Source organism: Saccoglossus kowalevskii, chromosome 14 (genome assembly GCF_978046115.1).
Source record: "Saccoglossus kowalevskii chromosome 14, keSacKowa6.1, whole genome shotgun sequence".
Lineage (NCBI taxonomy): Eukaryota > Metazoa > Hemichordata > Enteropneusta > Harrimaniidae > Saccoglossus > Saccoglossus kowalevskii.
In genome coordinates this window covers 6513975-6541522 of record NC_140654.1, presented here as the reverse complement: position 1 = coordinate 6541522, position 27548 = coordinate 6513975, and the positions used below count along the sequence as shown (strand labels likewise).

At 36.6% G+C, this 27548-nt stretch overlaps 1 protein-coding gene and 1 pseudogene across 1 annotated transcript; one reads left to right on the top strand and one right to left on the bottom strand.

Annotated features, from left to right (window-relative positions):
• Positions 1-517: 517 nt before the first annotated feature.
• Positions 518-10596, bottom strand: LOC100371321 (MFS-type transporter SLC18B1-like). The gene is made up of 13 exons (XM_085507844.1): positions 10208-10596; positions 8917-9012; positions 7513-7586; positions 7097-7244; positions 6931-6999; positions 6347-6437; positions 5483-5616; positions 4715-4813; positions 3740-3831; positions 3272-3367; positions 2178-2252; positions 1619-1762; positions 518-989 (listed from the first exon to the last, which is right to left on the bottom strand). Exons 1-13 carry the CDS (start codon positions 10511-10513, stop codon positions 914-916), a joined length of 1500 nt encoding a protein of 499 aa, XP_085363970.1. The 5' UTR covers positions 10514-10596; the 3' UTR covers positions 518-913.
• A 10636-nt stretch (positions 10597-21232) lies between these two features.
• Positions 21233-27020, top strand: LOC102808923 (MFS-type transporter SLC18B1-like; annotated as a pseudogene).
• The last annotated feature ends 528 nt before the right edge of the window (positions 27021-27548 follow it).

The window sequence follows — 27548 nt, the reverse complement described above, 5'->3', positions numbered from 1 at the left end:
TGTTCTAATGCACTTATCAATGTTTTTCACGGAGGGGCGGGCTGTCGTTCTCATATGAAGGGAATTTGACAACGCCCTCAAAATTTGCTGCAGCTTTCAAAATACAATTCGAACGAAAATCTACCAAGAATCTAAAATCGACAATATTGAATGACAGAAGCTCGCTGAAATCTTAACACTTAGCAATTCCCTGCCATTCATGCATATAACAACACAAAACAGTATCTCTCTCGGCACGTTTTGTCCATTGTTTTAAACAACATTCAAAGTTTTTTTTGCGAATTTATTAATTCCATAATCGGTTGAACGAACTACAATTTATAACATTTGCACATATCAATATTTTGCAGCACATTTTTTCGATAATTTTTAATTTCAACGTAAACAATTTTGGATTAAATGAATATAATTCCCGTTAACTTGGTCAAAATCGTTTTATGGTTGTTTGATGAAATGTCCTGGCGTTCAAAGTATTAAATGTTACATTATGACAGACAACATACAAATTACAATCATATTTACATAAAATTGTCATTTAATTACAAATTGCATAAGATTTACGACATCGGTTACAAAAAACATAGAAGATGTACAAATTAACCAAACAATGGTGATTATTTTGACGGGCGAATAAATTCGATACAACAGGGACACGTGAATTTGACGTCTTTGCTAATGTGCTGTTTGGTATATTGTAGTTTTATGGCAATTAGTATTATCGGCATTGTAGAATTCTTTATCTGTGCTGAAACGATGGACAACTGTGTGATAACATTCACAGAAATAATTCTTGCATTTTTTTGTTTCATTCACTTCGTAATATTTGTGCGTATTATTCTGTGTTGGTGTTTCAGCCTCCCTTTCTCTCATTCTGACAGATGGGAAGGATTCCATGAGTGTAATTTGTCATTTATTACGCTAATAACGGTTTCTTCTCGTCGTCATCCTGGATGTTCAGTTGCCTGGATACTGCCGGATTAATTTTTCTCCTGTAAAATAGTTAAAACAAACTCGATATTCATAGTTTAAATATTATAACACACAATAGTTTCAGATTACCCGTGGATGGAGTTAATTTATAACTTTTAATGAAAAACAGTTATAAGCTGAAAATGACACTTAAAAGCGGTCTGACCAATCAGAACGCCTGTCTCATTGATATATTGAGGATGACGCACTCCAAAAGCGGCCGCCATTATCACAACCAATGACAATTCTTGGTTGGGTATACACTTTTTCGCGGATAGAAGATGATGAACGAGGGCACCCCAATAGCAAATCACAACCTTTTGTTTGAATTGGAATGTACATTTTATAAGTATTTAATTAAAGCGCAAACGTTCTACGCCGTGCATATTGACACAGACGCAGTTTTGATACAAACAGGACACGGGATCAAAAGTTGAATGTCCACCGCGAATTGGATTTGAAAGCTACGGTACTTGTGTATTTAATTCATATGGCCGATCACCAAACATTTTTTTCCCACATTCTAAGTTTTACATCGTTACATTTCTAAACCACTGCATTTAATATTACAGTTTATATATGGTAGAAATATAAACGAATTGCCGCTTTCAAATATCTTTACATAAAGGGACGATTGAGGATTATTTACCTTGTTCCACATCGATATTCCCACAAACAGAATAATATGAGTGTCGTCGCCACAAATGCATACATCCCAGAAAAACACGTCGAAGTCCATTCAAATCCGATGTGAGAAACCATTGCACTACCCACTGTGGGACCGAGAAAATTCCTAAGGATTTTATAGAATACAAACTGGTCAAGTATAATTATGAGGTGGCATAAAATAGCATCACGTTTAAAAACATCTTTCGAAAAGAATGCAATCACCAATTTTCAAACAGTTAAACAGTAAGATACGCCATTCCTATATGTGCGCCCTCTAGCGACGAAGCGATTCTGTGACGTCGAATTACTATTTTCTTCATGGCTGACCAAATACATAACTACGCACAGATTTGGCTTTGAACGAAATTACTTTCTCCAGTCTATGTCATTTTAACGCAGTTGAAATGTTTCCTCGTTAGAGGGCACTGTTTACAGGAAAAGTCATAGAAAGTGGACACGTCTCCACAACAACATTGCTGTTTATACAATATATACAACAACGAAGATATATGGACCGAAAAAATCTTAAATTAACCCACCCAAGCGAGAAGAGTGATGAGAAAAGTCCTGAAATGATACCGTATGTACTGATGTTTTCCTCCATTCCATGCAATCTGGAATAAAATTGAATAATCAAACTAAAATCAGAGAGGGGTTAATCTTACTAGATCGGACTAGTTGGGATAAATCTAAACATCTCTTCAGGAATACAAGTGTTCTACAATGCATGCAGAAATCCCAGGTAGTCGTGCTTTTGTGATCGACTATGATAACCAAATTTGACTATTTGACCTGCCGAACTATCACACACACTCTAGCACACATTTTAAAGATAATAGTCTCAGTAACTTTATTGATATATGGTGATTTTACGTCCTGTTTCACGGGGTGTCGTGTTACTAAAGCAAGTTACTAAAGGGCACCTACTACAATTCGCGTACTGTGAACAGGGAACGAATCAAAGGTAACATGAAGTGAATTTATGAACAAGAGAACACATTTGAAAGACGTAGTTCAATATAAGCTTGTCGTGCGAAATGGACTGTTACCGTCTTGTTTTCACTATAGAATCTCTGTTGAACATCGCCGTCATGTTGCTTATCCTCGGGGACGGAGCTACGTCAAAGACGTTCCACGTTGTTAAGACGCGCACCACGGTACCATGCATTTCTATGGGCTCTGTGCGCGTTGCTGTGGAACGCCGGTCGAGCCGGTGAAAATTCGAGAAAACAACACAAACTCAACTTTGAAGTAATCCCGAACAATCAAATTTATATATGTTACACACGTAGGGCTAATCTTGTTGCCTTGTTCAGAGTCGTCTCAACAATCACCCTAAAGTACCGTTTTCTGCGAGTTTTGGGCCTTTGTTTTCACCGCCGCGGGTTGCCAGGCGGTGAAAATGCCCGGATGTCCGCCCCGAGGATTGAGCTTACGTCAATATGGCCATTGCCATTAATCGGTTCGCTCGGACATGTATAAAATAAAAAGGTATTTTGTGCAACAGGGTAGCATTGTCCGTTGTTCGTTTGTGCGCACATTCTTGCCTCTTTGTTGAAAGCTATCTATTTTACATTTGTAAATAGAGTGCAGAGAAATGTACAACAAAATGTAGAAATGTTAAATAATGTACCTTGCTGACGAAAGCATCTCGTTGAACGTTGGCAAGACAGACGCCGCCAACGACAAACCCAGCATTACCAAACTAAACGCCACGAGCCACAATTCACTGGAAAATAATATGTCAGAAATGAAGTAAAAAATAAATACATGTGTACCGTGACAGAAATGAATTGCCGACATGAACCACTCGGCAGGATATACTTATTCCAAATCCAGAACATTTAATTTTAATCTTAAACAAATTCTGAATTAAACATTCAATTCACCAATGAAGATATATAAGGTATAACAAAGTGAATATCAAGTTGTAACTTTGTCAGGCCATGCATCACAGTTGTACCAATAGTGTCAGGAAAAGAACTAACAATGACAATGAACTTGAATCACACTATCCAGTCATATATAGGAGATTTAACTATAGTGTGTAACAATTCTTCGCATCGCACCATAGTCGCCTTCGCCTCGGGTATTGACCTACCTTTTGATATTCAGTAGTGGCGAAGGTCCAATGTAGATGAAACCAATGATGCTGGCTATATTACCAATGATCATCAACACTTTAGGAATATCCTACAACACGTACAAATGTCAGAGATATTTGGGGAAATAAATTGTCGTGTTTTATTCTCATACCCAGTCTCGGTAAACGAGAGATAGTTTCACCAGCAAAATAGGATGTCACTGAAGCAGTACTTTAATCTATCCTCGGGGGCGGAGCTACGTCACTAGACGTTCTACATTGCTACGACGCGCACCACTGTACATGCATTTCTATGGGCTCTGTGCGCGCTGCTGTGGAACGCCGGTCGAGCCGGTGAAAATTCGAGAAAACAACACAAACTCAACTTTGAAGTAATCCCGAACAACCAAATTTATATATGTTACACACGTAAGGCTAATCCTGTTACACTGTTCAGATGAGTCTCGACAATCATCCCAAAATACCGTTTTCTGCGAGTTTTGGGCATTTGTTTTCACCGCCTCCGGTTGCCAGGCGATGAAAATGCCCGGATGTCCGCCCCCGAGGATAGAATTATTCTCAGGAGGTGGATATTATCCTTGCCACTCAATGGTGAAAGGTTTCATTATGAGTTTTTGATTGTTCAGTGAACTATACTTAAATGCGCATGCGCTTTGCATTGTTGGTACCTACCGGTCCTGCTAATTGAACGTACATGCCCATTTGAGCAGACCTATACAGTTACTTTGGCCATGACAAAAACAATCTTTTTCTGTGGTAAATCATACTACACTATATGAAATAGCAGAAAATCATTTTGTTGAACGGTACGATTTTTACAGTGTTATGAACACCGCATACGCCTACATGCACGTTCGTGCGCAATCTTGCCCCGGTGAAAGGTGGTTGCAACTGCATGATCAGTTCAAATCAGAAACCCTCTACAACATCGACTGGTCATAAATTTGTTATATTGTTGACTTCAGTACTTACGTATTTATCAGTGAGCCAACCCCAGAAAAATGCCGACACTGCATACGCACCCGAGTTTGCTAGAAACATCAGTCCGATTTGTGTCGCTGAAAGATCAAACTGTGAAAGAGTCGGAGATAATTATAATGAAGCCAGTTTCAGTTAAAGGGCAGTGGTCGTCGCGCCACGCATGAGCGAGTTATGGGACCTATATAAACAAAGATGGCGACTTTGGCGGACCAGCAAGTACAATCTGATACGTTACAAAGCATTACTAACAAGGTCATTTCTTTGGTGATTTGGTTGATAGGGGAGTCACCGACGTAATTTATTGCACGTTGCACCCAGATCAAAACACGTACTCGTACTTTTCATTAGAAGAGCGCATTGGATTGTGGGAAAATCAATGATTATCAACACAAATTTCGCGTCGCGACGACCACCACCCTTCAAGGCGCCACAATAATGAACTCTGTGTGGAGCGACTGCTGGTCGCTTTAATGATTGGCAGTTATACAACATGGTAACAGCTATATGTAACTTTCAAGAGTAATGGAGCTTATACCAGATGAGCAGATTTAATTAATCAATTTCAGTAAAACTGTTTTAGCTGAATCGGCAGAACTGAGCCCTCTGGTGACAACGCGTTTCAACGACGCGTCGTCCGTCATTTGGCACAGAGAACAGGGCACTTAAAAACCACAGAACAATTGTGAGGGATTTCCATCAACCCATCAGTTTAAGAGACTGAAGTATTTTGCCGCGGCGTAAACGTGTAATGTCACTTGCCTGACTGAGATGGTCCGCTAGAGTGGGATCAAGAAATCCAATTCCCATGAAACCGCACAACACGCATATAGATGTCATTATAATCGACGGTATTTTCAGCAATTGTATCAGAGAACCCGAACGATGAGATTCGTCTGAAAACAGGATTAAAAAAGTCAGCTTGATGCATTACGTGTGCAAATATGTTACGTAGCGTGACGCGGTATGTTACGTGTGAATGTACGGCGTAGCGTGGCGTGATGGTTACGTGAGAAATGGGCGACGTAGCCTTATATGGGTCTTCCGCGTGAAATGTGCGGCGTTGCGAGATGTGGGCGTTACGTGTGAAATATGCGACATACTATAACTTGGTGCGTTACGTGTGAAATGTGCGACGTGGCATAACTTGGTATGTTACGTGTGAAATGTGTGACGTAGCATAACTTGGTACGTTATGTGTGAAATGTACGGCGTAGAGTGATAAGGGCGTTGCGTGTGAAATGTGATGTAATGTGTTACCTGTGAAGTGTGCAACATAGCGTGAAGTGATGTTTTCCATCTGGAATGTGCGACATAGAGAGAAGTGATGTGTGAAATGTGCGACATAGCGCGACGTGGTGCGCTGCATGTGAAATGTACGGCGTAACGTGAACCGATACGTCACATGTATTAAATGAGCGAGAAAATGCGTTACACGTGAAATCTCCAAAGTATCGTGACGTGATGAGTGCGACGTAGTATGGCATTACACCAACGGTGTAGTAGTACAGTCAATATTTCATTTGATTCCACTGACAAATTATAGATTGAAGATTATTTGATGGCGTAATATAGTAATATTTAAATGACGAGCCTTTTTCGTAGGTCGAGTAAATAGTGATTTACCTCCTTCGCTTGGAACAATGAAATAGTTGACGACGACGATTCCCATACTGAATAACCCCCAGACCACAAACGGTAATGTATATCCTCCTGCCTAAAACAAAGAGTATGTATTAGATAAATAAATGGTAAGCTCAGTGAGGCGGGGTCGCGTGAGTTGCGCCCTCCGCGGTGCTCCAAAGTGAGGCCTGATGCCGTTTGGCCGGCGAGGGCCTACTCACGCCTACATGTAAGGCTAAGTGAGGAAGAGTCTCTTCACTAAAAGACATGTGACTATAAGGCTTTAGTTTTGGCGAAGTCCCTTGAAAATGAGAAAGTTTCCATTTTCTGTTTTTTACTACTCCGTCCATCGTGAAGAACTCAGTCCAACAAAGGAAGAACCAGAGACCCAATGCTCGAAAGCAGTCATCGAAACATTTATCGATAATCCGAATACTAAACGACATAATAAAACACATGATCATAATATACAATTTATCCAAAAAGAGGATTGCTTCATCAAATCGAAAATGTAAATTGTTAGTTATACATAACAGTTGTTCGTTGTTAGGAGTTATGTGTCTCAGAGGCATTTCTTGTGAACTCACCTGATATAGTGCGCCACCAACAGGTGGGCCAATCATTAATCCAAGGCCACAGAATATTTCTATCGTACCCTGCAAAAAATGATCCAGTATATTATCGCTTTGCATCGCAGAAGCAACCGAAAGTGAAAACAATGTCCCAGAATATCCTACTTGCTTTACCACTTACAAATGCTGTTGTTATATTCTGGCGGAACGTCTTGGCAATAATGGAGTACGCCCCTGTACTACTAGCAGCGGCACCGATTGCCTCTAAAATCCGGGTTATGAAACAGAATGTCACAAATTGAGTCCCAGGTGCTAAGCGATTAAGAAATCTGCAAAATGAAAAGAATAAAAACTTTTGAATTTATATTAGTCTGAAAAAAAATCTCCATCGCCTGATATGACGAACATGTCATGTCACTGTCTATTGATTTTAAGTTTATGAAAAAATATAAAACATAATGTTGCAGCGACAATATTTATTTGTTTTAAAAAATGTAGGAAACACTGCGTTTTGTTTTACGAGTACGTCATGATTTATTTTTAGAATCTGTAGAAACGCTGTCTAGCAACCCAATTGGAATTTAAAGATGCACTCACCCGAATATAAAACATGTCCCACCGCCCATAAACGAGCCAGCAAGAAATAAAAACTTCGCACCAACTATAGGAATCTGTGAAACAAAATGACTTCCAAATAAATTACAAAATTAAAATTATTAAATAAATCATCAAAATATATTTCATATTTTGCTGAAAAACGTTTTGTTGGTAAAAGCATGGAAGGTACTAACGAACCTTCCATGGTGTAAGTATAAGTCGTCGCGTTCAATACGAGACCCCTGCAACCTATGTTTGTTTATACACGAAATCTGACTTCGTTACATAATACTAGCGTTTACGCACATCTCCTTAGCACGGGATATAAGGTCAAATACCTTCGTCCTTTCTAAGAAAACGTGCGTGAACGCTTCGCATGCACTGAGAAACGGTAAGTACGGAAAAAATCTTTTTTAAGACCCAGTCCAGATCCTTAGCACGCGCTAACGAAGTGTGCGTGAACGCTTCGCTCGGTCTATGGAACTATAAACCCCAGTTCCATGCTCGGTCTAAGCACCCAAAACGCCATTGTATTCAAAGATTTACTATTACCAGGGTATATTCATAACTGTTTCATAACATTTTGGCATGCCATATCCGACATTACAATCAACGGAGCACATATCTTGTTCTCGAGAAAAAAGATAAACTGACGATGAGACTCTTCCTGTTAATCTGCACTTTTTTGAATTTGCTTTGGTATTGTTTAATAACAGTAGAGCTAACTTATATACCTTCCTGGTTATTATACTGAGTAATCATAATAGTAGTTAAAATGAACGGAGATATTTCTATATTCGTAACAAGTTTGGACATTCCTTTGTCCATGCTAACCACTGTTTCCTTCGTGCGTGTACGCAATTGGGTCTATCAGATATGCAAACATATGAGATTAGCTAAAGTCTGTACTTCCTGTAGTGTGATTTCTGTGTTTGAAAGCATCAGGGTGCAATGTTACATAATATCACAACACATACATTTTGGTTTGGATTACCCTGAATTTGAATAACAACACTCTTTTCTTTCTATCTCCACATCAAGGCCACATGTAAAGTTTATTTATCGTATTGGGTTACAACTATTGACTTTATGCAAATACTAATCCTTAATTACACATCAATATGCCAACGACGGTTTGCATTCAATTCATTCATACTACAGCTTCTGACCATATATACTAGTAGTTGCACCACAGTCCCTCTATCACTTCCCTCCATCGTCATGTCCAGACTTCATGTTACTAGTATGAATCAGTATAAATTAAATTCACCACCGAGGGCGTGATTTCGGTTCGTGCCGAGCATTCACGTAGCAAATGCCGGCACGTTCCGAGTTTTGGTCCTGAGGATTTATCGGGACCGAGATCGAGGTTTTTTTTTTTTTTGTATATTTATTCATACTCACCAATTTTCCAAATATAGGAGAAAATATAAACATGGTTAATGCGTAAGAGCCGAATATTAGACCAACTTGGGTTGTACTTGTTCCCATTTTAGCGGCCTATCATATTAAAAAGTAAGAAATAAATCATTAAAACATGATTTGATGAAAGAATGAATAAATGAATTATTGAATCAATGAACGAACTATTCTGCCGAATATAACCAATCGTTCATTGACAGCAACACAGTCACTTTCACTCATCATCATTTTACCTCTATGCACTCATAGAGTGACTGTGACAGCAATCAGATTAAACCTATATGGAAACACCAATCACAAACTCGTGGGTGGCTAATGTATTGGAAAAAACAACTGCACAAGAAAAATGAAAAGCAAAAACGCTGGAAAATGACATCCAAAACGAAACGAAAAAACAAAAAAAAAAACATGTACGTCAAAATGTGCTAGGAGAACCTCATATTCCAAACTACTATATTAGTCTTCTGTCGTAGTCTGGGCTCGTATCTCTGCTGTTGCTCATTGCATCTCAGACAACTAATGAATTCTGAGATTGCATGGAGATGCATTTCATTGTATATGCCTAAACCACAGTCAGCTGGCGCACACGTGATAATAAAATAAATACGATATTTACTATATGGGGGCCGCCATCTTGAATGTCGCATAAAACTAAATAAGAGACAAGTTGTGAAACGCGTTTTTCAGTTTCCTGCAAATCAGGACAAAAATACCAATCTTTCACAAAAATACGGTCCATTGGGGTTATATTAAGCCAACCGATAACACAATTCGGCCGAATTCGTCGTTTTTGTGTGGAAAAATCCCTTGCATACGAACACCTAATTACGCGAAGAACATAGAACACTAAGCCGGGGTATTTGAAACTAAAAATTGGCATTCCAGCACAGCAGCCAATCAGCGACGGCCTAACGCTTAGATGACAATTTCGGTTTCAAATACCCCGGCTTAGTGTTCTATGTTCTTCGCGTAATTAGGTGTTCGTATGCAAGGGATTTTTCCACACAAAAACGACGAATTCGGCCGAATTGTGTTATCGGTTGGCTTAATATAACCCCAATGGACCGTATTTTTGTGAAAGATTGGTATTTTTGTCCTGATTTGCAGGAAACTGAAAAACGCGTTTCACAACTTGTCTCTTATTTAGTTTTATGCGTCATTCAAGATGGCGGCCCCCATATAGTAAATATCGTATTTATTTTATTATCACGTGTGCGCCAGCTGACTGTGGCCTAAACAGTGTCTTGACCGAACGAACGAACTACACACTTACCTCGGTTGGAAAGAAGGGTGCTAACACACTATACATAAGAAAGTCGGCAAGATTCGCCAGACACATGCTAAGAAGAATCATATACTCTTTTTTTGTGTAGCGATGCTTTTCTGTTCCTTCAAGGCTGGGTGTCTCTGGGCGACTAACATCTGGGTGAATAGGATACGGTGGCTGCTTGAGTGAGTCGAGTACGTCGTAGCTGCTGATCGACACTCTGGTCGACGATCGACGAACTCTGCCTTCCATAGTATTTTCTGATTCAATATGCTCAAAGGAGCCTGAAATGAAAGTAACGTAAGAATTCATCCTTTGTAACCTAAGGATCACGATTTCAAACCGTAAAAACGTAAATGTTGGGTATAGTGTGAAGGCGAAAAGAGAGTCTATGCCCTGTGCAATAACAATGATCTTGATAAGTGCATTACGTAACAGCGTTACAGCGAATACAAAAACAAATAAACAAAGAAGCTGCTCTCTGATTGGTCTGATTGTTTGAGTAGCCAATCAAACACTATCTTGTGGGTAGCATGTGGGTAATGACTTTAGCCTGACATCAGTGACATGTAGGCTTGAGCAGGCCTTCGCCGGCATTAGTGTTGGGTTTGAAGCACCGTGGAGAACGCAACTCACACGACCTCGTCAGGCTATCGTCACGTATGTCATGTGTGTTATGTGCAATGTCCCTATATGCAGTTTTAGACGGAGAGGTCACGTAATATCAGGTTGTCATCGTAGGACCGTATCTTTTACATTACAGTAGATAGAATTTTTTATTTGGAACGTACCAATGAAAACTTGAGTAAAGTCCAAAAATAACAATAACAAAACAAAACATTCAGAACAACAAAAACTTTCAGTATTAATACATATCAAGAATATAGAAAATAAACTTTGCAAAAATGCTAAGAATGAAAAAATCATTACTTGAAACAATAATAGGAAATAATTCATCCATGCTAAAATCTTCCAGCTTTGGGACATAGATGTATAAAGCTGCAAGGAATCTAGATCTTTGATCTTTGATTTGACAATTATTACAATATAAAATGTAATGTTTCTCATCCCCTACTTCATTGCATTCATGGAGATTACATAGCCTGTTTTCCTTCAAAATGCCTTTATGTCTACCGGATTCAATGGGAAGAAAATGTGCAGAAGTTCTAAATTTAGTATAAGCTATTCTATGATTTTTATTTTTAATTTTTTCCAAATAATGTTCAAATTCAAAATTTTCTTTAGCACACCTGTAAAAGTCAAGCTTACAATTGTTCAACAAATTGTTTTTCCACTTCATACGGTACAAACATTTGAGCTTCTCTTTAAAAATATCACAAAAATTGTTCTGATGTGGGTCTGAATTAGTTAGATCTGTTATGACTAGTAATTTTTGTATAAAGTTAAGCCATGGGTCATGCAGAAGAGTTTTGGATTCTTCATAGGCTGCATCAATGATAGAATTGTTCGTTTTTTACATACTAGTCTTTGATAATATTTCATAACTGAAACACAGATATCCAATATAAGTGGATATTGACCTAATTCACCTCAACATGGGTCATTAGATGCCTTCCTGTGCACACCCAGAACTCTTTTACAGAATTTAATATGAAGTTTTTCTGGAATTAATTTATCTGAGAAAAGTTTTGTTTCAAAATTGCAATTGTCAACTGTACATTTATTTTTACCAGACCCCTTGTAGATGTTCAGCATAACCCCTCCCCACACATCAGCCCCATATAAAGCTGTGGGTTTGATAATAGAGTTAAATAGTTTTTTAGCCAGACTAACAGAATAACATTCCTCACTGATCCAAAGCATTTTGTACATCTTGAACAGTGCTTTCTGTGCTTTGTCTTGTAGCCTAGACATAGCATTATGAAACTTACCATTTGTTTGAAAAACAATGCCAAGGTAATTATAATAATTAACACACTGTAATTTAGTGGCGTCCAAATAAAACTGAAATTTGTTTTCTAAGTTTTTACCTAGTCTATTAAAAATAATGATCTTGCTTTTGTTAATATTTACTTTTAAATGCCAATTGTCACAGTAATTTTGGACTGCATCAATGCACTTTTGTAACCCCTCTTGGGTTGTAGAAAACAATAGCAAGTCATCAGCATATAACAAACAATTGAGCTTCAAGCCATTTAAATCAACAGGGACAAAATTTTTAACATCATCACAGATTCCATTAACAAAAATATTAAATAGTTGAGGACTAAGGTTACACCCTTGTTTTACCCCTCTGCATGAATTGAAATATGGAGTAATCCCTGCACTCAATTTAATGCTATATTTAGTGTTTTTAGTATATGTTATTTTGTTCACGATACAGAGGTCGTATACTTCGAATGTGACAATATAAACGCAATATATCTACGAGCCAATTAAACACGTCTCCACACATGTTGTTGATGACAGCATAAATAAACTAGTCGGCAACCAAATAACAGTACTAGTACACAGGAAGGTGGTCTGTGGACACACACCATGGTCACTGTGCGCACACAGAGGTATAAATTCACATTTCCTTGGTTATACAACCTTGTTGTCATTTTCCTTTCTCTACTTCATTAGACAAGGTCCGTCAGCTACTCTCAAAGTATGCACAAAGACATTACAGCGGAAGTATCGACCGACGCGCAGCGTGTTATTTTATGTAGTAATTGGGTTCTGTAATGCATTGTTCGATTGTCTGAAATGTTCAGACGAAATACGAAATCTCGCGTGACTTAAATCACGCACTTAGCAACTGGTTGACAAAGGTCAAGCTTTTCATTCACGACGGTGGCAACCACATTGATTGCTGTGTTCATGGAAGCATGGAGGTAAAACCAATACATGATGGAAGGTACTAACGGAACCTTTTTTTTTTTATTTTATTTTTTTTTATTATTTTGCTGTGATTGTGGCGCGATACCCACACTTCAAACACAATGCGTAAATAGAAAAATAACTAAACACAATGAATCTCCACTGCGTCGCCCGTATTAGACACAGGTAAAGTCATTATTATACTAGTAATGTAGTGTTCAGTGTTATATATTACATTTATGTATATATACCATGTAATGTTCATTATTCAGAAATAATGTTACGTTGATACAATTTGAAAACAAGATAATGTATGCAGGTAATACAAAAAATAAGTTTGCGTCAATGCCGCACCTCTTCGGAAAAAATAATCTCGATTAGTTGGCTACTCCAGATGAGAATTAATATAGCAACGAATACGACGCAGCTGAATTCCAGAATGACTTTAAGATAATCTATTTGCCAGCTATATTACTTTTTTTTTTCTTTTTTTTTGTGTTTAGTGGTGATTTATTTTGTCAACAGCAAAGTTTTGCCAATTGTACTGAATGAATGCCCTCTGTGTGGAACTGCATTGCATTGTGGGTGAACATAAATTGTTCTATGGGAAAACTGTCGCCCCTTTCAGGAATACACTTTCCACGCAAATGGCCGCCGGATTCTCGTTAAAAGCGAGAAATCCGCGAGACTTTTTTTTTTTTTTTTTTTTTATTATTATTATTATTATTATTATTATTATTATTATTATTATTATTATTATTATTATTATATGATATTAAAACAGTACAAATACAAAATAACATAACAACGTAAAAATTCAAATGAAAAAACAAAACAATTTAGAGTAACTCAATTGAATCAAACAGTGGGTCCCATGTACTTTTGAATCCATGTAGAGAATCTTTCTGTATGGACTTGGAATACTCAATATTAAAGGTTAAAATCAAAGTATTTTTCCATGCCTCTATACTTGGCTGCACCTGTTTCCATTTACACCGCATAATATACAATTTCGTAAAAAGTATCAGAAAATTTAAAAGGCAGAGATGATTTCTGTTTGAATTTAAAGGTATGCCCAAAATTATATCTTTCTGAGAAAATTTTATGTAAATATTGCCGTTTACCTCTAAATAATTTCCTACCTGTGTCCAAAGCTCAAGCACATGGGGGCATTCAAAAAACAAGTGATGACATCTTTCTACAAACAGACCACAAAAAGAACATCTTTCATCCTCTACCAAATTTCTTAAATGCAAGTATCTGTTAGTTGGTGTAATTCTATGTAATAATCGAAATTGAACATTTCTCATTGATACATCGTCCGTAGTTTTATATGGCAGAATGAAAATATCTTGAAATTCTTCATTTTGCAAAGAAAAGAACTCGCTCCACTTTTTTACAGCAGTAAGTGGTTTTGTTTTTAGTCCTAATTGACGAATGTAGTAACTATAAATAGTTTTAGATATTTTCTTATTGCCATTGGGAATATAACAGACATTCGTCTTGCATGTTGTCTGTTTATTTTTTTTTTAGTTTTGTTTTCCAATTTTTCGGGATTGCAGCAATTAACGATTGATATTGAAGAAACTTTGGTGTAATATTCCATTTTTGGCCAAATACATTCAATGACATAATATTTTTACTTTCATCCAATAAATCCCCAATTACATCAATTCCTTTGTGATGCCAATTCTTATACATTACAGTGTTATTTCCTACCAATATTGCTGGGTTATACCAAAGTGGTTGATTTACAATATAATCTGCTTCTGTTTTGGTAATACAAATTTCTTCCCATACAGTAAATACATCTTTCCAAAATGGATTATCACTCAATACTGTATGTCTAATATAACGTATTTGTTCTTCCCCCATACGCTTGAGCAAGTGATGTTTAAATTTTAGTTGACTTTTAAATAGTTGTTTCCATGTATAAAAGTCATCACTGAGTAGTTTATAAATCCAGGATGATTCCATAGATTTCATAAATGATAATAAATGGGTCAATTTCAAGCCACCCTCTTTGTATTCTAAGCACATTCTTTTTCTATTAATTTTCTCATAATTAGAGTTCCAAATAAAATTGTAAATTATTTTTTCCAGGTCTTTGATGATATTAGCCGGCATGTTTGGAAGAACTGTCAACACATGAACCAGTTTTGAAATTGCTAATGTTTTTACCACTGTAACTTTTCCTATGAGTGTCAAGTGCCTCTTTTCCCATGACTTAAACAACCTTTTAATATCATTGATAGCGGGAATATAATTAAGGTCACACAGTAGATTTAGATTCACATCAAATGTGACCCGGAACCTTTGTTAGTACCTTCAATGCTGTGTTGTAAACAACAGTCACTGAACAGTATCGGCAATGGGAGTTAAACGTTGTGCGTATGGCGAATGTAAGAGTGATTCAAGGTTTGAAAAGAAGGATTACATGAATGGCGTGTTTTTTGCGCGTTTCCGAAGCCGAAACTGTATCTGTTTTATCTGGGATTTTATCTGTTTGAACAGTTAAAAAAAATAATAAAATATGATATTTCTATATCTCAAAGAAAGAGGATTATCTGGGAAGTAATTGTTAAAACTAGAGTAACTAGACGAGAATGCACAAACAAACAATGTGATTATATGGCAAAACAAATAAACATTTTACAAACCATAGACCCTATGGACAAACATAATTATTAACAGTCATTGAGAGCGCCCGCATTTCAAACTTCTATAAATGAAAAAAAATATGCAAATGAAGGTGCAGCGTTCATTACGTGGAATATGCTTTGTATATTCTCTGCAGCGATGTTCACCATGCATAAATTCAGACAAACCACGTGGCTATGTCGCATTTCCACATGCAAGTATGCTACAATCAACTTCAGATTACGAACTGTTAGTCTTGTTGATTTACATTACCTGTCAAGCGTGGAGCACTGTCAGAATTACAATACTACTAGTATATTACTTGATATCTTCTTGATAAAAAATGTAATGACATTCATATTTGATGACTGAACATAGTGACCAATATATTAAAGTTTAGTATTAAAGTCTAATAATTCTACATTGTAAAAGGCTATGGTCGTCTAATGTACGTATGTTGCATGACCATGAGGGAACTAGCATGCGCCTGTCCCTTCGTACTCCAATATTTAAACGATACGTGCAATTTTACAAGACCGTACATACTTTACCTTGAGAATGGTAGAGACAAAAAACCCTCCCTGATTGTAATATTCTCCAGATTCAACAATAATTAGATTTCTGTAAACAGAAAAAAAAACCGTTTTATAAATAAACAACACAGTTGAATTCCGGCAATCATGAAATGTTTGAAAATTTTATTACTGGTAATCAAACAAACAAAGCCGGAACGTATTAAGACGTAACACTCCTTAGAGATTGGTTTCATTAACGCATGCCAGTGAACACAGTGTTGGATAATCACCAGAAAATTGTAATTTTGTATGACTGCCGACATTTAAGGTAAACTACCATGGTATTTGAATGCAATTTTCATTTCCAACATAACGGATGGGGTTTAATATACACAACGAAGTTCGTTGTCCGGAATACTCTAGTCTACATATATATGCTTTTAGTCGACGGATATCAGGCAGGTTAAATGGCCAATCGCATCTTTGTTTGTTTTGTTTTTGACAACGATGGAGCAATGTCAATTTTGTCCCTACTTCATATGATATTAGCATTAGCGGTTGTACTTGTGACGCGTACTTCACAAATCGTCAAATAACACCACATCCGTGACATTTATTGTCAGAAAGTGACTTCAACCACAAGAATATAAATACTTCAGAGTTGTCTAATCTTGCAGTGTTTTGGCGGGAAATTGTTGATGTGACATAGTTTGAAAGGTTATTTATTGGTCAGCGCATTTAAGGATAAAAATGATTAGATTGGCGATACTGTAAATATTTGTAGTACTGCAAACAGCTGTCAAATATTGTGTACTGACTCATATTTAACCTACAGATAGGACAACGTATTATATGTATATTAACCACAACAAATACACGTTCATGTTGTGTGATTTCAACGGAAGCTTCCATGCATGTAATCAGGAATCATCACTAGTTACTTATTTCTATTATTATAAACTATAAATACTACTTTACATATATCGTGGGTAGATTACGATTGGGGTCGTTTCACAGGTTACTATAGAGGAATACTATATTTATTTGTATTGAACATGGATAATTTTAGTCGAGTCGCCGAGTACCTCAACGTTCAAACTGATAATGTATATCGACCACCTGAATTCGGCAGAATTCATCTCCAATCGACCAATTTAGATTCTACTAAATTCTTGGACACGGTTTCGAAATTTAGAAAGAAATTTAAAACGTTTAAAATGGATCTATGCCCTGATATTTCGCACCAACTTCTGGAAAACACTTTTTAAAAACACGTTGACATGAAAACCCCACCACTTGAAACAGTTTTACAAGAAAAACTCAACCCTAATTACAAATACAGTATATCACAATCTCGGTAAAGTGGATCTATCACACACATATCACACATTATATCAACACAGCAAAAATACGATCTTTTCGATTTCTAAAAATGTTGAAAAGGAACCCTTTGCCGTTTTTGAAAATATAATTGTTAGACGCCTTGGGAGCCTCCCATTCCTGTCGGCAGTTACTATGATTGGAAATAATCGTTACAAAAATGTAAAATATTTTATTGATAACGACCCATAAAAGTGCAGTTCATTTCTTTGTTGCTTTGTATGAACAGATGATTTGCATTGATAAGTTCTTTTACGTCACAACTATTTTTGTTTAACAACTTTTATATGTTGTGTTGAACTTTGGAGTCATGTCGCTTAACAAGAACAGATAAATATATATTATAATACCATGATTTTGAAACTAAAAATACGGGTTTACACAAAAGACAAGTGGGAGAATTGGGATTGAGATCGGGACGAAGAGCATGAGACATTACGATTGATGGCGATTGGGTTATATTCACGTAACGTTATTAGAATGGCACGCCTCGAGTTGGCTCACTGACATCAGGGATCATTAGTACTGTCATACATTCAACGTGCCCACAAAACATAAACTGACCATCTGCATATAAAAAAATATGTTTCATTCTTACATGGGTTAAAATGCGCTCATCGTGACCGCTTGAACTAAAATGCAGTCGTGTCACCTCTTCACGTTGATACAACGGTTGATGTATTGGCGGCCTCGGTATTATCACTTCGTATCAGATCAGCCGACTATATGCCCCGATAAGGCGATGTTCTTTTTGGGGGTGCAGATAAACATTGGCCTATAACTTATGGTACTGCTACAACTATATCTAGTTGTTCGACTCAAATACCTCACAAGAACTCAGTAACATCGCAAAACGTACCTGTTTACGCTCAAGCGTGATTTGATTTTTGATTTTATTCACGATGACCCATGCCGTGCGCCCAGTACCACTACAATACGGACGAGATAACAAAGCGGTGTGGTCTTCTATGCTTCTAATTTGCGTTTAGAAGTAGCTATGAACTTTGAACTCTAACATGGTGACACGGTTCGATCACAATGACCGCCGGTGACCCTATTATGCCGGTTGTCAGTGTGTGCATATCACATAAGGTCTAATACAACAATTAATCTCCCAATGGAGATTGAAACAATGAACACATTTGAAATGCGTTGCTATTTAACACTTAGAAGTAATGCAACTTTACAAAAAGTGATTTGTCTTTTTTAAAAATCTAATAGTCATGGCACATAAACTGGTATTGGCAAAATTTCGCAAACTTTTTCTTAAAAAATCTAAGGCTTTCCTATTCTATATTACTAAATAAAACAGTTTGAAATCCAAGCATGGCATCCCTTACGATAATTGTTTTCAGATTTCAAAAGTTTCGCCAAAATGATCATTTTGGATCCAAATTACGAACACCGAGATCACATGATCAAACGTCGGATATGAAGGAGTGCGATTTACGGCGAAGTGAACAACAAATATATTACAAACATTTTGTACAGTTACAACAATACTTTACTATTTATGTCAATTCGCAATCTCAGCAAGTCTTTTAAGTGTTTCTGTATTCGATGTTGTCATAATGAAAGTTTCACGAGTTGCAGAGATGTAATAATAATTTGAAATGTACATGTGTTTGAATGAATTAATGAATGGGCATATCAAGAGAAAATTATATTACTCTTCAATTTCTTGAAAGTCTCAAAGAGGGCGACATTGTTCACTGCACTGCAAATCAATCACCTAGCCAGTCTCAATACTGAGAGGATGGCGCGACGCGGATTGTAAATTACATTGTCTGAACAATCAGATGATTGTGTAAGGAACAAACTAGCAAAAGTATTTGTTTTAACAATTGATCTTCAAATTTATTGTAGCTTTGTATCATTCGAATGTGCGGGAATTTATATATACATTACACAATAAAATATTGTTATCTATATTAGACATTTTTTCTTTTATTAATATCACATTCTTGAAAATCACAGCAGATGTGTTTTACCAATTTAGTTAAATATTTTTGACAAGAACCTGAAAATACAACAGAAATGATAAAGATTTTTTTGAATGACAGATACTGTAGACTTTGTAAGCTTGGAAATACTGGTCAACATGATGTTTTTAATATTGTTGTAATCTTGTTGCAATAAACGCAATATAAAGTGCATATATACAGTTACAATGAGATCGAGTCGGCAACAGCGTGATGTTTGAATCGAAACCAGTCGTTGCTAAACAACTGACAATAAAGTACTACTCACAATACCTCGTATTGCGTAAGATAATCGATATTATCTACGTTAAGTAATCATCTTGTAATCGATTGTACGGGAAGATTGTCGATTGAGCGTGTATGTGTCGGTATTCTTTGTTAATTTGTGTCAGTGATAGATTGTGATATAATTATAGAAATGTGTTGGAAAATATGCAAAATGGGGTATGGATATATATGTAAAAATATGGTAATTTCTGTGGTTGCCATTATGCTTAATCTCCAAGCATAAATAGATTATTATCGTTGATGGCGTGCTCGACACATCTCGATGCTTGAAAATGTCCTAGGTTCTTAATACAACGAATGTTTGCACTCAAAAAAGTACACTTTTTGATTCTATCCAATAAAGCAAAAGATACCCTCGATATAAATTTTGTGATCATCTGAAATACCTATATCAATACACTATACTGTAAAGCACAACAAAATGAAACAGTTAGCTAATGCTATATAGTAACATTCGGAACAATTTCACACTCTCTTCTTTGAGATTAAATTACATCGCTATAGATGTGTTTATTATAATAATAATATATATGTTTATATGCAAACATACTACATATATATACATATGTATATCACAAATTATCTATTCATAAAATACCTATGATTAAATAACAAATAAAATGGTTATCCATTAACCAACGTACGAGCTCTTGTGAAGTACAGATGCTGGGGTATGAGTGGGAAATTGATATGTTGGTAGGTTGAAAAGGTCATGTTTGCCGTGCCATCAAGTACAGCATGGACCTACTAGTATCTTTGTTTGTATATGGCTCATCTAGGAGACACGAGGGATACACTCTTTATAACGTTTGGTAATGGCACATGTTTTCAATATTAGAAAGTCTGGATCAGTTAGTGTATTGGTCATTTTGAGTACACCTAGTATTTTGAGTGTCCGAAGACTATACACAATATCATCACGCAATGGGAACAGCTACAGCGACAGTCATTACTATAGTAAATACTAAAAACGTGCTGACAACACATGCATATTATAATCGTATATTAAATAGGTTACTCCTGAGCCTATGAAGAATATTTTTTTCTTTTAATTCTAGCAGTCACGTCCATCGATCTTTGTATGGGTGAGGTCTTCCAATACTCCACAACAGTAACTCCAGGCCTCTCACTCAAACTTTTGAGTGTGATTTTAGAGCCTAACCATTGATTGACTGATTGCAGTGTGCACTGGTTAATCATCAATTGAGAGGACGGGGATTTCACAATTTAGTATTTATGTTACAGTATACTGTGCAATAGACATGCTAGTAATTTGAGTGGTGACTTTTCAGCATGTGTGAGTGTGTGCGAGGTCCTTGGCACCATAACTGTAGCTGCAACATCTTGACGGCGAGTAGTTGGTATAGGTAGTAGGGAATTAGGAAAAGGATAGTGTAATTCAGATGGCATCATTGAAAGAGCTACAAGACAACAGTTGTGGCGATGAACTATTAGAAGACTATGCCGAGGACTATGGCGAAGGGGACGCGTTTCTCAGTAAAGCATCTGAAGTCAGCGATTTTGATTCGCCAGACAAACAGCAGAAATCAGTTTTTCATTTCACAAAGACACAGAAGTGGACACTACTTGGTCTATCCGTTGCCACGATGGTTGATCTTCTGGCCAACAGCATTCTTGCCCCGTTTTTCCCACGAGAGGTACGTTTTTCCCGCGAGAAGTACATTCTACACAATGACTGACTGTAAATGAGTTTAAATCAAAACAAATTGTTGAATAAAATTAAGTTATATCTTATGTTAATTACCCTGGATTCGCTATGTTGAACTCGGGATTGAACTGATTAGATTTCAAATATGTTCTTAAAATTGTTATCATATTAAACAATAGTCGCGTATTTTTATCAAGCGTGTTTTACGTCTCATGGCGACCATATCGAACGAGGCATGTCGCGATGTGTGAGACGTAACCGCAAGTCTATGTACTAATTTATCTTTAATTTATATAAACGTGTTTTTTTTATAAATGTTAATAAATTTCTTTTTTCCTTTAGGCTAACAAAATGGGCATGTCAGATGCTATAATTGGGCTAATATTTGGATGTTTTTCCTTGACTATGTTTATAATGTCACCCATATTTGGGAAATTTGTAAGTATATGCATTATGACATTTCCTAAATGTTCTCGTAGGCTATATCAAGATATGCTAATTTAAAAGCCAATATGAGGATGGTCACATGCATATGATTCAATCTGATGTTTTTTTATTCACCTTTCACCCTAAATCTTGTAAATTCATTTAAAAGTATGTGCTACATTGTCGCTAATGTTCAGAAAATCACAATATATTTATTTTGTTATTTTTATAGATTTCTCAAATTGGGTGCAAAGTTATGTTTCTTGCAGGTTCATTTCTCTGTGGAGTGTGTGCAATAATATACGGGTAAGAAATCAAACACTGTCAAATTTATTATAATATACCGTGAGGGGGCGAAGTGTGGTATATTTCTCCAGGGAATGTCACTAACGTACAAAAGAACAAATTAGAAGTTTGATTTGATGTGGTGAGAAAATATGTATTGTTGTGTATGACAGAAAATAGTGTACAAATACATATACTGCAAACCACATACATCATCATGTATCGTTGGCTGTCCAATCAATGTGAAACTGAAATATATAATTATTAACTATTTCTATAGCTTTCTCAATAACTTGGATTCCAGACCAGTGTTCGTAGCTTCTTGCTTTATCGTAAGGTCAGTTGAGGCAGTTGGGGCAGCTGCTTCCACAACGGCATCAGGTGCAATCGTTGCAAAAGTGTTCCCAAACAACACTACACTCACTTTGGTAAGTATCTGTTCAACCTTGCATAGAATGCTAGATAATTATTCAAAAAACTATTTGTAATTTGCTTTTAGTGACGACACTTTATACGCAACACCGAATCCATTTCAGTAGTGTCAGTTTCCAACAACAGCATATATTCTAAATGTAAGTTATTAACACACTGAGCGATCTCTGACAATAGTGACGAACTCTTTCCTCGTTGTAGGGAATACTTGAGGCATTTGGTGCCCTAGGTCTCATGCTGGGGCCACCTTTAGGTGGATATCTTTACCAGGTAAGTATTGGAATGAAGTTAAGACGATTATTATGTGAGGTTTATACTCTTGTGGCAAAACAAGTAGTCCGATTTCAGTTGATCAATACAGATATATTTAGGACATTAATAGTTTGTCATTATTGGCTGTATTTCTAACTATGTTATGGTCGATTGTAATGTTGATTGAATAATGTGTTAGGAAAGTGCCTAAAGCATACCAGTTTTCTATCAGTATTTAACTTTAAGAAGGCAATATAAATGCTCAGCTGTATAGACTTTTTTCCTCTGAAACAAGGTTTAGCGGCATATAGGCACACAGCAAATGAACAATCACAAGCTTTTATTTATAATTTTACTGATTTGACTATGGACTGTGATGTCAGTTCTTGTCGATTGTATTGTGTTCTTGAAATTGAAATTCCTGGGGATAGTTATCGTTTGGGAACCTCATAACTACGTTCATGAAAAGACCAATTTCAAGTTTCATAATAAATTTAAAGAAATTAAAATATAAAGATATCAGTGAGTATATAACTTGATGGATCAAAATAAATCATTTTAGGCGCTTAAGATGCGTTTTTTTTTAGGACGGCGTTGTATATAAATTCATATCCACCTCAAATAACAACTCGTGAGCCCATCAATTGATGACGTATAAAAAAGTAGTACAAAAACTGGTTTGTTTGCCGATCGAGAGACACGTGATTACAGTAGTAAACCTGATATTGAGTACAAACAATGAAATAGACACAAATTGTATATCAACTATATTCCCATCATCATAATCTGTTTTCTGTTTTTCTATTTTTTTTAGGCTGGCGGATTCTTCCTACCATTTACTGTGCTAGGAGGAATGGCAGTACTCGTGACGTTTTTCAACTTTTGTATTCTGCCCAATGTCAAAGGTATAGTCGTAATATAGGTACATACATTGGGACACCAAAACTGTTATCACAATCATTATTTTGATAGACGGAATTTAAAACGGCTGCATTCTATGTATGTAGATGTTACAGTATCTATATGTTGTGCGTATTGTCCGAGATTCGTCTTCGAAATAGGTGCTGTGAGGGCGGTATTAACTAATCCTATATACATGCTATGGTAGGTAGCGCGCATTTCTACATTTGTAAGCCGTTTGCATTCATCGTGTGTTCGAATCCCATGTGATAATTTATTTTGTTCAGGTGCCTGTAATTATACTGTGTCTGAGTAGTTTTCCCTCGGTAGAACTCATTGATTCCACAGGAAGTGGACCCTATATTATTTATGTATTCACTGAATTTACTGTTTTACAAAAAAATACGCTACAATCACGTCATATTTACGAGTCGTCGCGAGCCGTGAAGAGACGAGTCAAAATATGAAGATCAGTGAAACAGTGCGATGCCACTGGGTTGTCCTGTAATACTACCGGCACAACAAACCCTTTCCCCTCATCTTTAAAAATATTTATAAATGTCAATGACTAATCAACGAGCGTAGTACGCAATGACATCAGATGAAAACTTTACAATGTTATTCAATCGACCAACAGAAACCGCTCGTGTAGGTTTGAATGTGATGTCCATAAACAAACTATGATGTAATTTGCATTGTACATTTTCCTGCAAGGGCTCTGTGTGGTACAGGAAATAGCGTTTCAGGGGGTCTAGATTTCAATTTAATAAGGTGATGGTGAAGCTATCTCGCCCCCAATGCAAAATGTCATGCCGCCGCCACTGATGTCGATGGATATGTCATACATGCATATGGTTTCATGGTTTGTATGTGCCACGGGACAAATACAGATGATTTCGAAGCAGATTTCTTTATCTTTTGTAGAACTAGATGCGCGCACTGAAAGCTGTGAACAACACACAGACACGCGCGCTCTTGGTCGAAGTTCGTAGAACATTTCAGAGTTGATTGTTGATTGCGTACGCTTAGTTTAAACTACGGCACAATTTTGTCGATCATGACTGCTTATGACCGGGGCTTATGACGACGTGTGAACTATTTTAGTAATGCTTTTGTAAAAAAAATTAAATTACTCTGAAGCCAATACGTACGTTGATATGCCTATGCAATTAATGGAATGTCTGGTTGAAATTAGATACACAGTTATATCATAACGTCTTCGGGATGATGCGGTAAACTAATTACTCGTTCTCAGTCGAACGTAGAACACCAGCTAAAAATGCCAAGCGCACACAATAGCTATACAATTTTTGATCAGTGATCATAAAAAGTTGTAAAAAAACATTGCAACACACCGTAGTCGAGTTTGTAACGCAAATAAATACAGAAAAAAAATATTTTCTGTATTTGACGAGTCGCTGAAGATGGGATCATATTTTAATGTATGATCACGGACCGCATGTTTCATGTCTGATCAAATATTAAAGGATAGTGGTCTTTGCGAAAGGCAGGACACGGCGCGACGCCCACCACACTTTAACTATCAAAGGTTCTAAGCGGTCATGGAGTTCCAAGTCACATACACCACAAATAAATCTTTCTGACGAATAGTGCTTACAACCTGCTCGAAATATTGTTTTTCATGTTTGCAGATGAAGGAGCCCCAAAGTCAGGATCAATAATACAATTGTTGAAAATACCGTCAGTTATTGTCACTTCTATATCTGTTATCACTGGTTCCATGGCTTTAGGTGTGTTGGATCCTTTATTGACGAAACATTTGACACCGGTAAGGAGTGCTAATCTCGTATTGTCGTCGGGTTACCCCAAGTTTACTTTATTTATTTATTTGTTTGTTTACATTTTAACATTCACATATTTGTGTTTTTTTAAGTTTCGCCTAAATAGTGCTAATGTTGGTTCAGTATTCATGGCAATGGCAGGTCCGTATGCAGTCTCTGAGCAGCATTTATTGTTGGCTGGCTCACAGATAAATGGGTAACTATATCCAATTTATATGTACTAGTATTCCAAATTGCTATCATGATTAAAATTAACATATAACGCTTTATCTGAAATTCCATATGAATGGTGTATTTTTGTGTAGAGACAAGTCAAATTTGCAAAGTCAATTCTGACCAGCTGCTGGGATAGACTAACCACAATCGAACGAGCTCGTGTTACAGTATGAACATATTATTATATAATAATATCATTCTATTAAATTTGTTTTCTTCGCTAGAATATTGGTAAATTATTAATGATAGTAGGTAACATTGGTTGTGTGGCTGGATATCTTTATGTGGGACCATCTCCATTTTTAAACATAAAATCGTAAGTATCGATCAGATCATTTTAACGAGCTAACACATATGTTATTAACAAACTGGTCTTTATTTAATTTAAATTGGATTATTATTTTGTAGTGAATTATGGATCGTTATTTTGTCTCTGGTCATCATCGGCATGGGAGTGGCTTGTTCACTGGTGCCGACATTTACGGACATTGTTGAATCAGCAAGGTATGTCATTATCATCGTCTCTTTGTCGGAATCGTCCACATTAATACCTTTTATAATGGAATTCACGGGTAATGTCTTTGGCACGCATGTGGAATCAAATTGTTGAACTCCAGCAATATATGAATTGATCAACAATGTTATTTTTTATTTATTTTTTAGATGGTATGGTATGGAGCAACACATGGGTACATATGGAGTGGTATCTGGCGTGTATCGTGCTTTGGAGTCAATAGGGTACGTACAATAATAATCTACCCTCGGTGGTTCCAATGTGTAACATAATAAGGTTGGATTGACCTCGTACGTACAAAGCGTTACCCACAAAATACACCACAAGATCCAGCACCCATTTTCTCACAATGCGACTGAAATTACGCATATGTTTTCTTTCACTCGGCGAATGACATTTCTTAATGTGAAAAAAGGTCTCTCTGAGTATGGCCTATATCAAATATAGTATTATAAAGCCATTTTTTGGGCAAACGTACAATTCCAATAGTTATTAGGAATTTCAATCGAAAAATACATCAAGTGAATGTATACACTTTCTATTTCAGGGGTTTTATCGGTCCTACAGCTGGGGGAGCTTTGGAACAAGCCTATGGTTTTAGTTGGGCGGCATGCATCATGGCGTTAATATATCTCATGGTTTCATTTATACTGATTGTATTTTGTATATGGGAATATCAATGTGGAAGAGGGTAGGTTTCCGTTCTGTATGAAGTATTTTTGATTTTGTTTTGTTTGAGCACACATTACATGACACGAGTGACATAACGTGACATGCATAACATAACGTGACAAAACGTGACATGTGTGACATAACGTGATATGTGTGACATAACGTGACATGTGTGACATAACGTGATATGTGTATGACATAACGTGACATGTGTGACATGTGATATGTGTATGACATAATGTTACATGTGTGACATAACGTGATATTTGTGACATAACGTGACATGTATGACATAACGTGACATGTCTGACATAACGTGACATGTCTGACATAAAGTGACATGTGTAACAATCATTCCATTTGCAGAAGACGGAAATCAGACAAACGACCCAGCGTGATTCTTCTGGTTAATTCCGCCGAATCAAAGACAGAGAATGGAGACCTGTAGTTCATTTTTTATCAATTTGAGGCGCTTTAAAAGGGCATAGTCATGCACTTACAAACTCAAAGGCCACCCAACTCCGCGGTGTAAAGTAAATTTGAAGTTCCTG

Bases quoted from the DNA above. Each gene is read 5' to 3' on its own strand.
- LOC100371321 (XM_085507844.1), bottom strand. From the start codon at position 10,513: ATGAATTCTTACGTTACTTTCATTTCAGGCTCCTTTGAGCATATTGAA. The intron at 6,438-6,930 runs GTGAGTTCACAA...TCTTTGTTTTAG, and splicing joins TTGGTGGCGCACTATATCAG to GCAGGAGGATATACATTACC. The intron at 2,253-3,271 runs GTACATTATTTA...ATTTTATTCCAG, and splicing joins GAGATGCTTTCGTCAGCAAG to ATTGCATGGAATGGAGGAAA.